At 47.1% G+C, this 12,919-nt stretch overlaps 1 protein-coding gene and 1 pseudogene across 1 annotated transcript in view; one reads left to right on the top strand and one right to left on the bottom strand.

Moving 5' to 3' along the window:
* Positions 1-3,264: 3,264 nt before the first annotated feature.
* Positions 3,265-4,079, bottom strand: LOC111538485 (annotated as a pseudogene).
* A 4,366-nt stretch (positions 4,080-8,445) lies between these two features.
* Positions 8,446-12,919, top strand: part of LOC116418818 (UL16-binding protein 2-like) — a 16,487-nt gene continuing 12,013 nt past the window's right edge. The window contains 1 exon segment of the mRNA XM_031935697.1: positions 8,446-8,885. Coding sequence (XP_031791557.1) covers positions 8,446-8,885 — 440 coding nt within the window.

Raw genomic sequence — 12,919 nt, 5'->3', positions numbered from 1 at the left:
GCGCATCCTTGGAGAGAGAGAGAGAGAGAGAGAGAGAGAGAGAGAGAGAGAGAAATTGCCTATCACCAGTATGCAACTGGCAAGCCAACAATCTGCAGTGTGGGCCACCCAGCTGGAGACCCAGGAGAGCTGATGGGGCATGTGCAGTCTGCTGGGGAATTTTTCTTTTTTGGAGAGGTCAATCTTTTAGATGTTTTCAAGACTTCCACTAATTAGATTCAAGCTGACCTCTCTTACAGGGATAATCTGCTTTACTCAACATTCACCAATTTAAATGTCAATCTCATCCAAATCACCTTCCAGGTTGACACATCACATCACACCTCCCCAGGCTACATTATTTCCCGCTCTTGTGTCCTGAACCCACAGTGAGAGGATTTCACTGTGTGAGATCTGATTGAATGAAGAAAATGTGGTCCACATACACCATGAAAATCTATGCAGCCATGAAAGACAACAAAATCAAGTTCTTTCCAGTATCATGGATGCACCTGGAGGCCATTATCATAAGTGACCTAACACAGAAGTAGAAAACCACATGCTGCATGTTCCCATTTACAAGTGGGAGCTAAACATTGAATACACATGAATGTAAAGATGGAGACACTGGAGATCACCAGACGGGAGGGGGGAGGGCAACATGGACTGAAGAACCACCTGTTGGGTACTATGCTTACTGGCTGAGTGATGGGATCACTGGGGCCCCGAGCCTCAGCCTCCCACAATTGACACATATGACAAACCTGTATGTGTACCCTTTACAATAAGAAATGAAATAAGAAATGAATAAATAATTAAAATGACATGAGGCCAAAAAGTAATGAAGTGACAGGAGCGAGAGAGCACTGCACTATGAACTCTATGCCTGCTCTAAAAATGCACACTCTAGTCATTTAAAATAATTCTAAGGTGTATGATCATAATTTTATAAAAATTACATATGATTGCACCAAAATCTTAACATTCAATACTGCGTGATGGAACTTCAGATGATTTCCACCTTGTTCTTTATACCTTTCTTTTTTTGTCATATTTTCCGGTGATATTGTTTATCCTCCGGAAGTCATTGCTTCCAAGCGTCCCCTTCTGCACCCACCCCCTCCTTTTCTACTGTCCACACAGCCCTTCCTCTGACCTGGGACTGTGGCTTCCTTGGCAATGAAGGCACAGGAGCTGCATTCAGCCTCAGGCGAGAGGAGGATGCAGGGCAGGTTGTACAGATGGTCTCGGCATTGCAGAGGAACCTAACAGCACCCAGTTTCTAGTGCAGAGAGCTGCGTTTCTCCACCATGTTAGCTACAACCAAGCCAACCTTGCCCCTTTCCTGATTGTTTTTTTCTCACTCTTCCCAACTCCTACTTGAAAATTCATATGCTTCCACCTAACATTTCTTTCTACTTCTTGTTTTCACAATATATTCTGACTTACTGTGCCCAGAAAACACTGGTCCCACCATGTCCCAAGTTACCATCTAAAGTGTAGTGAGTGAATGAGCAAGAAAGAGGCCCCTGCCCCAATCACTGCCTCGCATTTATTCACTCACAGGGTAAGTACAGCCTCAGAACCAACAATGGACTGTGCTACAGATGCTTCCCTGAGGAAAACAGATAAAATCCCTGCTGCAGTGAGGACAGCAGGTGAACATAATGAGCAGGTGCATTGCATCGGACATAGGAAGGTGACAAATGATTCAGGAGACAGGGAACAAGGTTGTGGGGAGGAAGACTGGGAGGGGAGCCCCCAGCTCCTCAGTAGCCTGAACAGGAAGGTTTCCCAAGAAGGTGATCTGTGAGTCCTGGCTTCAAGGAGGTGAGCATTCCCGCAGGAGGCAGAGCCGGTGAATATAGCCTGGAGTGGTCCAGGGAAAATCCAGAAAGTCTGGGTGTGGTGGCTCACATCTGTAATCCCAGCACTTTGGGAGGCCAAGGTGAGTGGATCACGAGGTCAGGAGATCAAGAACATCCTGGCCAACATGGTGAAACCCTGTCTTTACTAAAAGTACAAAATTAGTTGGGCATGGTGAGGCATTCCTGTAGTCACACTCAGGAGGCTGAGGCAGGAAAATCACTTGAATCCAGGAGATAGAGGTTGCACTGAGCCGAGATTGTGCCACTGCACTCCAACCTGGGGACGGAGCGAGACTCTCTCAAAAAAGCAAAACAAAATAAACAAAAAAGAAATACCGGAGAACGTATTTTGTAAGTAATTAGGACCAAACAATCTATTTATCACCAAGCAGTTTAATCATGATTTAAGAAAATATTTCACATGAATTGAAAAAGTGGTATGTTTATTTCATTTTTTAAAATTTTTCAGCTGAAAGGGCTGGGGGTCATTAATTGACAGCAGTTTATACACATTTGTTTCCTTCCCACAGTTGTTTCCTTCCCAGAGCAGGCACAGAGTCCTTGAGAAGGGCAGTCTCTGAACGAGGGAGCCAGGAACGCAGGTCGGACATATCCTTGGCAGCACATCTAGCCCCAACAGTATACAATCCTTCAAGTTGGAATTCCACTGGGTATGTGAAAGGGACCAAGGTGGGGGATAGAGAGGAAGTCTTCGACAGGACTCACATCTCAGTCCAGGCCTCCTCACTGTCCAAGTCCATCCAAGTTTTAGGACCCTGAGGGGCAACGATCAGGCCCACCCACCTCAACAGGGGCAGATTCTTCCATCTGTGTCCAGTTCACACACACCCACTTCTGCTGGTTGCACAGTTCGAGAGAATCGGCCTTACAGTAAGAGAGGGACCACATCCTTTCTGCCCCTCCCCGGCATCTCTCTTCAGCAGCATCTGTGCAGGAACCACTGGGAAGATGGAGGCCTGCCTTCTCAGTTCAGCCACGTGTGCCCTCGTCTGCAAATCTTCCATCAGCAACAGGATGGAGGCCACATGTGGGCCCAGGTGGATACCTGTGTTCCCCAGTCCATCACCCACTGTCCTGCCCTGGCTGTGTGCTGCCAACTGCTGGTGCCCAGGCTAGAGCTCCAGCAGGCCCCAAATTGGGACCTAAAGTCAGTTTGCATAGGCACTTGGCAATTTTTGGTAGGGAGATAGATGAAAAAGTGATGGATGTGAGAAGAATGAGTTTCATTTGATAGACTAATTAGAGATCTGAAGTGATTTTACCTTTATTTTCTTCACTTTAAGCCAATCATGAAATTTCACAGTGATTTCCAGGGAAGAGGTAGAAGGAAGGCAGTGTTAAGAATCATTGGATCAGTGACCCAGTTGACCCAAGGAAGCGCAGGCAGAGTGGGCCCTCACTGGGGCAGCTGGAGGAGCATGGACTGCGCCACCAGCAGGTAGGTGATGTTCCAAGAGAGTGAGAGCTGGTACACGGTGTCCTCCACAGCTTCCAGCTTACACAGTTCCATCAGGCCGTCCCCTGCGGTGGTCAGTGAGTTGGCAATCAGCTCAGCTTCCTTGGAGTCACCCTCTGCAGAGATGATGGCCGCCTTTTTCTGCTGCTCAGCCTTTCCCACCACAAATTTGGCCCTCTCTACTTCCTGCTGAGCCACAAGTTTGGCTTTCATCGCTTCTGTGAACTCCTTCCTGAAGGTCAGATGGGTCCAGGACACTTCGTCCAGGATAAGCCCAAAGATGACTGCTCACTCTGTATGGTCGTCACTCACATGCCTAGAGACCAGCTCTCTCTGGGTGATTAGGTCAGCAACAAAGTGAGCCACCACTAACTTGAGGATCTCAGTCCTGATGGACAGCAGCACAAGCTCATCATAGTCCTCTCCGATGCTGGTGAAGATGGGAGGAAGCTGGCTAGCAATGGGCCAGAAGAGGATGTGCAGTGTGATGTTGATATTCTGTAAATGTTTGCTACCAGTGATGACTGGCATAGTACATGGTCAAAAATGGCAGTCAAAGATCATTGGTTTCTGTACCCATGGGAGGAGAAAGTGAGTCCTTTCCCTACCACAATGTCCTGTACTTCACGGAATGGGTCAAAGATGACAGCTCTGTGCCCAGCATCCACATTATATAAAGCAGAGTTCACCACACCTCCTGCAACAACCAAGGCCAGGCCAAACTTGCCAATGGGCTCGAACCCTTTGGCAGCCATATTTTCTTCTGCTGGACCTTCTCACACCTGTTTCCACTCTGACCTCCACATGAATTGCCCCTATTTCATTCTTAAATAAGCACAAGTGTTTACTAATGGACATGTGTGTCTGTTGGGCATTGAACAACTTCTTAAACCTTGGAAGCAGATTGGGCACAGCCACCATCATTTCTTATTTTATACCAATTTTTGCAGGGGTTCTTTTTTTTTTTTTTTTATCACAGCAACTGTTGAAATCACAGATTGTAAAAATACCATGGCATCTAAAACAATGTTACATAGTCTAATGTTGAAACTATAAAATACCTTGGAGTAGTATTTCCTAGCAGTGTCCAGAAGATAGCAATTCTCATCTTTCAAATAGTTCAGTAAGCTCAGAGGGATTGCTTACAGTGAATTTGTGCCCTGAGCTCCTTGGCACACAGCTTGGGATCCACAGCCAAGGGCTACAGAGAAGACAAAACAGACGTTGACATCATGGTGGATGAGGGGTCAATAAATAGTTCCTTTTTAGGGGTTGGGGCAGTTCCTCCCACCCTGCAGATCAAGATGCTCTGACAGCAAAGAGCAGAGGAGTGTGCTCTGGTGACCCAGGAGTTCTGCCCAATGGGAGAGGGTTCTCTTTTGCTGCAGTGAAAACCAACAGGACACTGCTTCATCACAGGACCAACGGGAACAGGAAGGAAGGTCTGAGTGTTTAAGATCACACAGTAACATCCTGTTTGATGGCTTCAGAAATCCTTCATGAGCTGGGAGACAGCGCCCAAGGTTACAGGTGAGTGGGCAGGATGGGCCAGACGTAACAACTCTTGAGATGACAACCAGGTTCTCCCTAGTGTTTATGTGTCTTTGTGTACGCACGTGTATGTGTGTGTCTGTCTCTGTATTTCTGCATACATTTGTGTATGTGTGTGTTTGTGTGAGTGTGTGTGTGTGCATGTGTGGTGGAGTGAGACTGTGCATGCATGTCTGTGTGTGTGTGTGCATGCATGTCTGTGTGTGTGTGTGTGTGTGTGTGTGTGATAACATGTATGCATGAATGGTGAATTGATTTCCTGGTTGATTTGCTGTGGATGGAGACAGGGACTCCAGGGAGGTTCCCGTTCACCTCGCCTTCCCTATCTTCTCTCTTGACATTCCCTCCTCCCTGTGGGAAAAGTCTCCTTCAGGAACTGAGGGTTTATTACTGCAGACTTCTCACAGCTCCGCAAATTTCCATGATATTTGCATCCCCCGGCCTCCCGCTCATGCTTATCCCTCTGCCGTGTGTCCCGTCTTCTCCTCCCACCTGGCCGCACTGTATTCTTCCTACTCTTATAAGAACAGTCTGAAATGCCACCTCTCGAGAAGCCTCCATGCAACTCCCCAGGCAGAATGAGTCACCCCCTCTTCCGCCCTCTGATAGCCCCAACCAACTCAAGGACATCACATCAGCAGCAGCAGCCGCATGGGTGTTTGTTTCTGTCCCTGTATTCTACATGCCTTGAGGACTGGACACATCCATCACCCACGTGTAAACCCAGAACCTAGCACAGTGGCTGCCATATGATAGGATTTAAGACATATCAGAGGAATCTAATAATCATACTATCCCAGGGCTGCTAGAATTCAGAAAGGGATCCCCATAGCTCAGGGGATTGGACAAAGGTCTTCATTTCTGTTCTTTCCAGCACCAACCCTCATGGCTCCACTCATCCCTACTCCTTCTTCCTATTAAGATTGGCCGATCAGAAGAGGGGTAGGGGCAGGAGCAGCTACACCTGGTCTCTTCCACCTCTATGGTGGGGTGCACCCTTGTTGGGAACTGGTGAGCATGATAGCCCCTTGGCCTAGGGGACCTGGAGCCTAGGAGCCCCACAGAGACCAGGAGGAGCTGTGTAGCCACTTGCAGAGACAGCCAGAGAGTGCTTCAGGACTGCATGGAGATCTGGAGAAGCAGGGAGCACAGGACCCTCTTTTGTGGGTCATGAGAAATTTAGGTTGGGTCATGTCTACAAAAGAGGGTGTCACTTATCAATACTTTTACCTCCTTACCCCTTCCACGTCAGGGTGGGTGCTTTACTTGTTTTTATGGATTACTGTGTCAATCAAAATGAGAGGTCAGAATCACCTTAAAGATTTGAAACATTTTCCAGATTTGACAAATATACCACATTTTAATGCTACTTCTATTTTTAGGAAGCCGTGGCTGAAAGAAACATTTTATTGTATAGCATTACCCAAATTACTTATACAGGATTTTTAAAATCTACATAATGAAACAAACATTTTATTCTTTAGCATTACCCAAATTACTTATACAGGATTTTAAAAATCTACATAATGTCTTACAACCATGTGAAAAGTAAAAACTCAAATGCAATAACTTTTTGGGCCAGGAGGGGTGGCTCATGCCTGTAATCCCAGAAATTTGGGAGGCCCATGCAGGAGGATCGCTTGAGGCTAGGAGTTGGAGATCAGCCGTGGCAACAGAGTGAGACCCTGTCTGTACAGATAATTTTAAAATAGACCAAGGGTAGTAGCACATGACTGTAGTCCCAGCTCCTCAGGAGGCAAGGGTGGGAGGATCACTTGAGCCTGGGAGTTTGAGGTTGCAGGCAGTCGTGGTGGTGCCACTGCACTCCAGACTGGGTGACAGAGTGAGAGCCTGTCTCAAAGAAAACAACAACAGCAGCAAAAACAGCAGATGTAAGAAAAAATGTTAAACACCAATAAGCTAAGTTGACAGGAGACTTGTGGAACCACAATGATCAATTTATGCAATTTCTTACTTTTGAGGTATTCAGGGGTCTGCTGAGTGTCAATATTCTCAGAAAGTTCCATCTTATGAAATATAATTTGATCTGTTGAATCCACTCCTTAATCCAGGTCCTCTGAGAAGCAGATGCCTACATGGGATTCACATGAGGGGATTTCATTGGTGGAAACCCTGAGAGAACCATTCAGCAGGATGCACTTCTGAAGCCAAGTGCAGGAGGAAGGGACAGGAAGTTGCGCAGGTGCATCCTGCACTACAGTGAATGGTGCTGGGACAAGTGGATGGCACATGCAGAAGAGTGAAGCATACCCCTTCCTTACAGCACACACAAAAAGTAGCTCTTCATGAATGCCAGATGTCCTCCTAAAACATGAAACTATGAAAGTCTCAGAAGAAAATAGAGCAGTAAATGTTTGTGACCTCAGATTTAGCAAAGGCTTCTTAAGTACTGTATACCAATAGCACAAATGGCAAAATAAAAGGTAGTTTAATTTCATTTCATGCAAATGCAAAACTTTTGTGCTTCAAAAAGGACTCCATTTAGAAGGTTAAAAAAAAAAAAAACCTTACAGAATGAGAGAAAATATTTAAAAATCATATGTCTGGTGAGGGACTGGTATGCTGAATATGTAAAGAACTCTTACAGCTCAATGTTATAAAGTGCAATAACCCAATTTAAATATATGCAATGAATTTGAACAGACATTTCTCAAAAGTGAGTCAGGTACACTACATGATGGTCTCAAAACAATAGAAAATTTTAGGCAGCACTTTCAGGTGACGAGCAAAAAGAATCCATTGAAGTATCTGCAGAGGCTCTGGACTGATAAGATGCTGAAAAACGGCATGTGGACCAAGCCAACTAAGAACTAGTGGATTTGACCTAGGTTTCACCTAGGACTTCATCACATGCTGATTAACATACTAAACATACAACAGCCAGCTCCCTAGCAGCTCTGAGAATACCCATTTTTGGTGTGAAAATGGGTTGCACCACAGTTCTGAGAAATCTCCACCTTCTTCCAGGAATTTTTATAACTATTCCACCCCTTGGTTGAAGAAACTCAGAAAGGTGACAATCACAAACCCCCTTGCACCTCTCTCTTGAGTTTCCCTGCACTCCCTTCACTGCAGTATGTACTTTTTCTTTTACAATAAATCTCTGTCCTTTCTCTATTTCCTACTGGTCCTTGAATTCACTGGCTGTAGTCGAGGTCCCACCAGTGTTCGGGGACCTCCCCTTGCCCACTGGCATCAGAAGAAGAATGCAAATGGCAGTGAGCCCAGGAAACGGTTTTCAGTATGCACAGCCTTCCGGGAAGTGCCAATTGCACCCACAAGGGGACACCTCACCCCGCTGGAATGGCTGACCCCAAACACAGTAAGGGTGGAGGGAGTGGGGCCTATGTTCCTTACAGGGCAGAGAGCAGGAGATGGAGAGTCCGTGGAGTCTGGGGGTTGTGTGCGTGTCACTCTCTCCCCATTTTCGAGGCGGGGATTTTTCCCTGTTCTCTGGTGCTGCCTGCTTCCTTCCTCTCCCTTTCTCCCACCCTCCCTCCCATCTTTCATTTCCAACCATCCCAAGGTTTTCTCTACTTCATGACATCAATGCTTGAGGCCTCCAGCCCAGCGGAGAAACCAGGAGCCCTGGACTGCAAGCGACAGGGTCAAGGAGGTGACAATGGGAATCCCCTGCTGGATCCCGGACACTCAGGACCTAGTGAATTGCAGCAGCCCCAGGGCAAGGAGGATGGGGGGCTCCTCACGGGGGCCACACTGTCAGATCCCCACTTATCCGAGCGGGATGGTGATGTCTCCACACTGAGCCGGTGGCAAAGTCCCCACGAGGATGAAGCACGAACTTCTTGCTTCTCACCCCCACCAGGCCCCACATTTCCTGGCTCCTGCTGTCTCAGGAACTGCCTATTCCTTACCACGACCGGTGAGTCCTCCTGGGTCTTCCAAAAACAGTTTCATCCTGAGGCTCCAGACCCGGAAGCCAAGGAGCATTGGCTGACAGCAGGGCACCCACTGTGCTGTCTCCACCAGTCAGGAATCAGGCCTGGAGCTCAGGGACAGTGGGGGCCCTGGGAGGAGTGCACAGAACCATACCAAGACTCAGGGCCTGTCGAACTCCAGAGGGTTTAGCAAATTTAGGCCTCTTTCAGACGGGGTCTCTAGTCCTGTGGGGCTCCGGGGTCTCTAGTCCTATGGGGCCCCTACGGTGCGTGCTGAGCAGACAGCAGGAGCTCAGGCATATGCAGCCCTCATGTTTGGGTCAGGCAGCAGGTTGGTGGCTCCAGATGTGTCAAGGAGAAGGAGTTTCCATCCACTGGAGAAGAGCAGAGAGACTGGATGTAACCTGTCATGCTTTTGAGCCCAAGCCTGCACGTATACATCCAGATGGTGTGAGGCAACCAAAAAGTACAAAAGAAGTGAAGCCAGCTTTTGTCTTAACTGATTGACCAACCTTATGACATTCCATTATGACTTGTTCCTACTCTGCCCCAACTCCCATCTGAGCAGTTGATCCACCTTGTGACATTGTTCTTCTGGACAATGAGTCTTATGATCTCCCCACCATGCACCTTGTGAACCCCTCCCCTTCTGACAGTAGATAACCACCTTTAACTGTAACTTTCCACTGCTTACTTCAGTCCTATAAAACTGCCCCATCCCTATCTCCCTTTGCTGACTCTCTTTTCGGACTCAGCCCACCTGCACCCAGGTAATTAAAAAGCTTTATTGCTCACACAAAGCCTGTTGGTGGTCTCTTCAAACAGACGCACATGACATTTGGTGCCACGACTCAGATCAGGGGACCTCACTTGGGAGATCAATCCCCTGTCCTTCTGCTCTTTGCTCCATGAGAAAGATCCACCTATGACCTCAGGTCCTCAGACCAACCAGCCCAAGGAACATCTCACCAATTTTAAATCGGGTAAGCGGCCTCTTTTTACTCTCTTCTCTAACCTCTCTCCCTGTCCTTCGACCCCTTTCTCCTTTCAATTTTGGCACGCCATCCTTCAATCTCTCCCTTCCCTTAGTTTCAGTTCCTTTCCTTTTCTGGTAGAGACAGAGGAGATGTATTTTATCTGTGAACTCAAAACTCCGGCACCAGTCACGGACTCAGGAAGACAGTCTTCCCTTGGTGTTTAATCACTGCAGGGATGCCTACCTAGTTATTCATCCACATTTCAGAGGTGTCTGATCACCACGGGGATGCCTGCCTTGATCCTTCACCTTGGTGGCAAGCCCCACCTCCCCTGAGTGGCAAGTACCACCCTCTACCCCCCCAACTTCCTCACCTGTGTCTCTATCCTCTCTTTTCCTGGGCTTGCCTCCTTCACTGTGGGCAACCTCCCACTCTCCATTCCTCCTTCTTCTCCCTTAGCCTATGTTCTCTAGCACTTAAAACCTCTTCAACTCTCACCTGACCTAAAACCCAAGCATCTTATTTTCTTCTGCAACACTGCTTGGCCCCAATACAAACTTGATAATGGCTCTAAATGGTCAAAAAATGGCACTTTCAATTTCTCCATCCTACAAGACCTAGATAATTTTTGTTGAAAAATGGGCAAATGGTCTGAGGTGCCTTATGTCCAGGCATTTTTCACACTTTGTTACCTCCCTAGACTCTATTCCCAATGCGACTCATCCCAAATCCTCCTTTTTTCACCCAGTCTGTCCCTTCAGTCCCAACCTCAAGTGTCACTGAGTCTTTTGAATCTTCCTTTTCTACCGACCCAAATGATCTCTCCCCTCCTCCCCAGACTGCTCCTCCTCAGGTTGCTCCCCGCCAGGCTGAATCAGGCTGCAACTCTTCTTCAGCCTCTGCTCCCCCACCCTACAACCCTTCTATCACCTCCCTTCCCCACACCCAGTCTGGCTTACAGTTTCATTCCACGACTAGCTCTCCCCCACCTGCCGAATAATTTCCTCTTAGAGAGGTGGCTGGAGCTGAAGGCATAGTCAGGGTACATGTGCCTTTTTCTGTATCAGACTTTTCCAAAATAAGCCAGCATTTAGACTCTTTCTCATCAGACTCCACTAAATATATACAGGAATTCCAGTATCTAACTCTGTCCTTCAATTTAACCTGGATGACTTAAATGTCATCTTAACTTCTACCCTCTCCCAGATGAACAGGAAAGAGTCTTTTCTCTAGCCCAATCTCACGCTGACATCTGCCAGCTTCATGAGCCAGGCCTCCAGGAAGGCATTAGAGCAGTTCCCTGAGAGGATCCCCAATGGAACTATCAGGCAGATTCCCTGCATATAGCTAGGTGAGATTACATGATTTCCTGCCTAGTTGAAGGGCTTAAAGAGGCAGCGTACAAACCTGTTAATTATGACAAACTTAAATAAACTACCCAAGGAAAAGATAAAAACCCAGCCCAGTTCATGGATCATTTAGCAGCAACCTTGAGACGCTTTACAGCCTTGGACCCAGAAGAGCCAGAAGGCCATCTTATTCTCAATACGCATTTTATCACTCAATCAGCTCCTAACATTAGAAAAAAGTTTCAAAAATTGGAATCTGGCCCTCAAATCCCACAATAGGAAATAATCAACCTTGCCTTCAAGGTGTACAATAATAGAGAGGAGGCAGCCAAACAGCAATGCATTTCTGAGTTACAATTACTTGCCTCTACTGTGAGACAAAACCCAGCTGCACCTCCAGCACACAAGAACTTCAAAACGCCTAAGCCACAGCAGTAAGGCATTCCTAGAGGACCTCATCCCTCAGGATCTTGCTTCAAGTGCCAGAAATCTGGCCACTAGGCCAAGGAACACCTGCAGCCCTGGATTCCTCCCAAGCCATGTCCCATCTGTGCAGAGACCCACTGGAAATCAGACTGCCCAGCTCGCCCAGCAGCCACTCCCAGAGACCCTAAAGCTCTGGCCCAAGGCTGTCTGACTGACTCCTTCCCCAATCTGCTTGGCTTAGCAGCTGCAGACTGACACTGCCCGATCACCTTGGAAGCCCCCTGGACCATCACAGATGCTGAACTTCAGGTAACTCTCACAGTGGAGGGTATGTCCATCCTATGTTTAATCAATATGGGAGCTAACCACTCCACATTATCTTATTTTCAAGGGCCTGTTTCTCTTGCCCCCATAACAGTTGTAACAGTTGTGGGTATTGACTGCCAGGCTTCAAAATCCCTTACAACTCCCCAACTTTGGTGCCAACTTGGACAACATTATTTTATGCACTCCTTTTTAGTTATCCCCACCTGCCCAGTTCCCTTATAAGGCTGAGACATTTTAACCAAATTATCTGCTTCCCTGACTATTCCTAGACTACAGCCACATCTCATTGCCACCCTTCTTCCCAACACAAAGTCTCCTTCGTGTCTTCCTCTTGTATCCCTCAACTTTAGCCCACACACATGGGACACTTCTACTCCCTCCCTGACAATCGATCGCACACCCATTACTATCCCATTAAAACCTAATCACCCTTACCCCACTCAATGCCAGTATCCCATCCCACAACAGGCTTTAAGAGGATTGAAGCCTGTTATCACTGACCTGCTATAGCATGTTCTTCTTTTTTTTTTTTTTTTTTTATTATTATACTTTAAGTTCTAGGGTACATGTGCATAACGTGTAGGTTTGTTACATATGTATACCTGTGCCATGTTGGTGTGCTGCACCCATCAACTCGTCAGCACCCATCAATTGGTCATTTATATCAGGTATAACTCCCCAATGCAATCCCTCCCCCCTCCCCCCTCCCCATGATAGGCCCCAGTGTGTGATGTTCCCCTTCCCGAGTCCAAGTGAACTCATTGTTCAGTTCCCACCTATGAGTGAGAACATGCGGTGTTTGGTTTTCTCTTCTTGTGATAGTTTGCTAAGAATGATGGTTTCCAGCTGCATCCATGTCCCTACAAAGGACGCAAACTCATCCCTTTTTATGGCTGCATAGTATTCCATGGTGTATATGTGCCACATATTCTTAATCCAGTCTGTCACTGATGGACATTTGGGTTGATTCCAAGTCTTTGTTATTGTGAATAGTGCTACAATAAACATACGTGTGCATGTGTCTTTGTAGTAGAATAATTTATAA

Source organism: Piliocolobus tephrosceles, chromosome 5, assembly GCF_002776525.5.
Source record: "Piliocolobus tephrosceles isolate RC106 chromosome 5, ASM277652v3, whole genome shotgun sequence".
Lineage (NCBI taxonomy): Eukaryota > Metazoa > Chordata > Mammalia > Primates > Cercopithecidae > Piliocolobus > Piliocolobus tephrosceles.
This window is presented reverse-complemented; position numbering and strand designations above follow the sequence as displayed.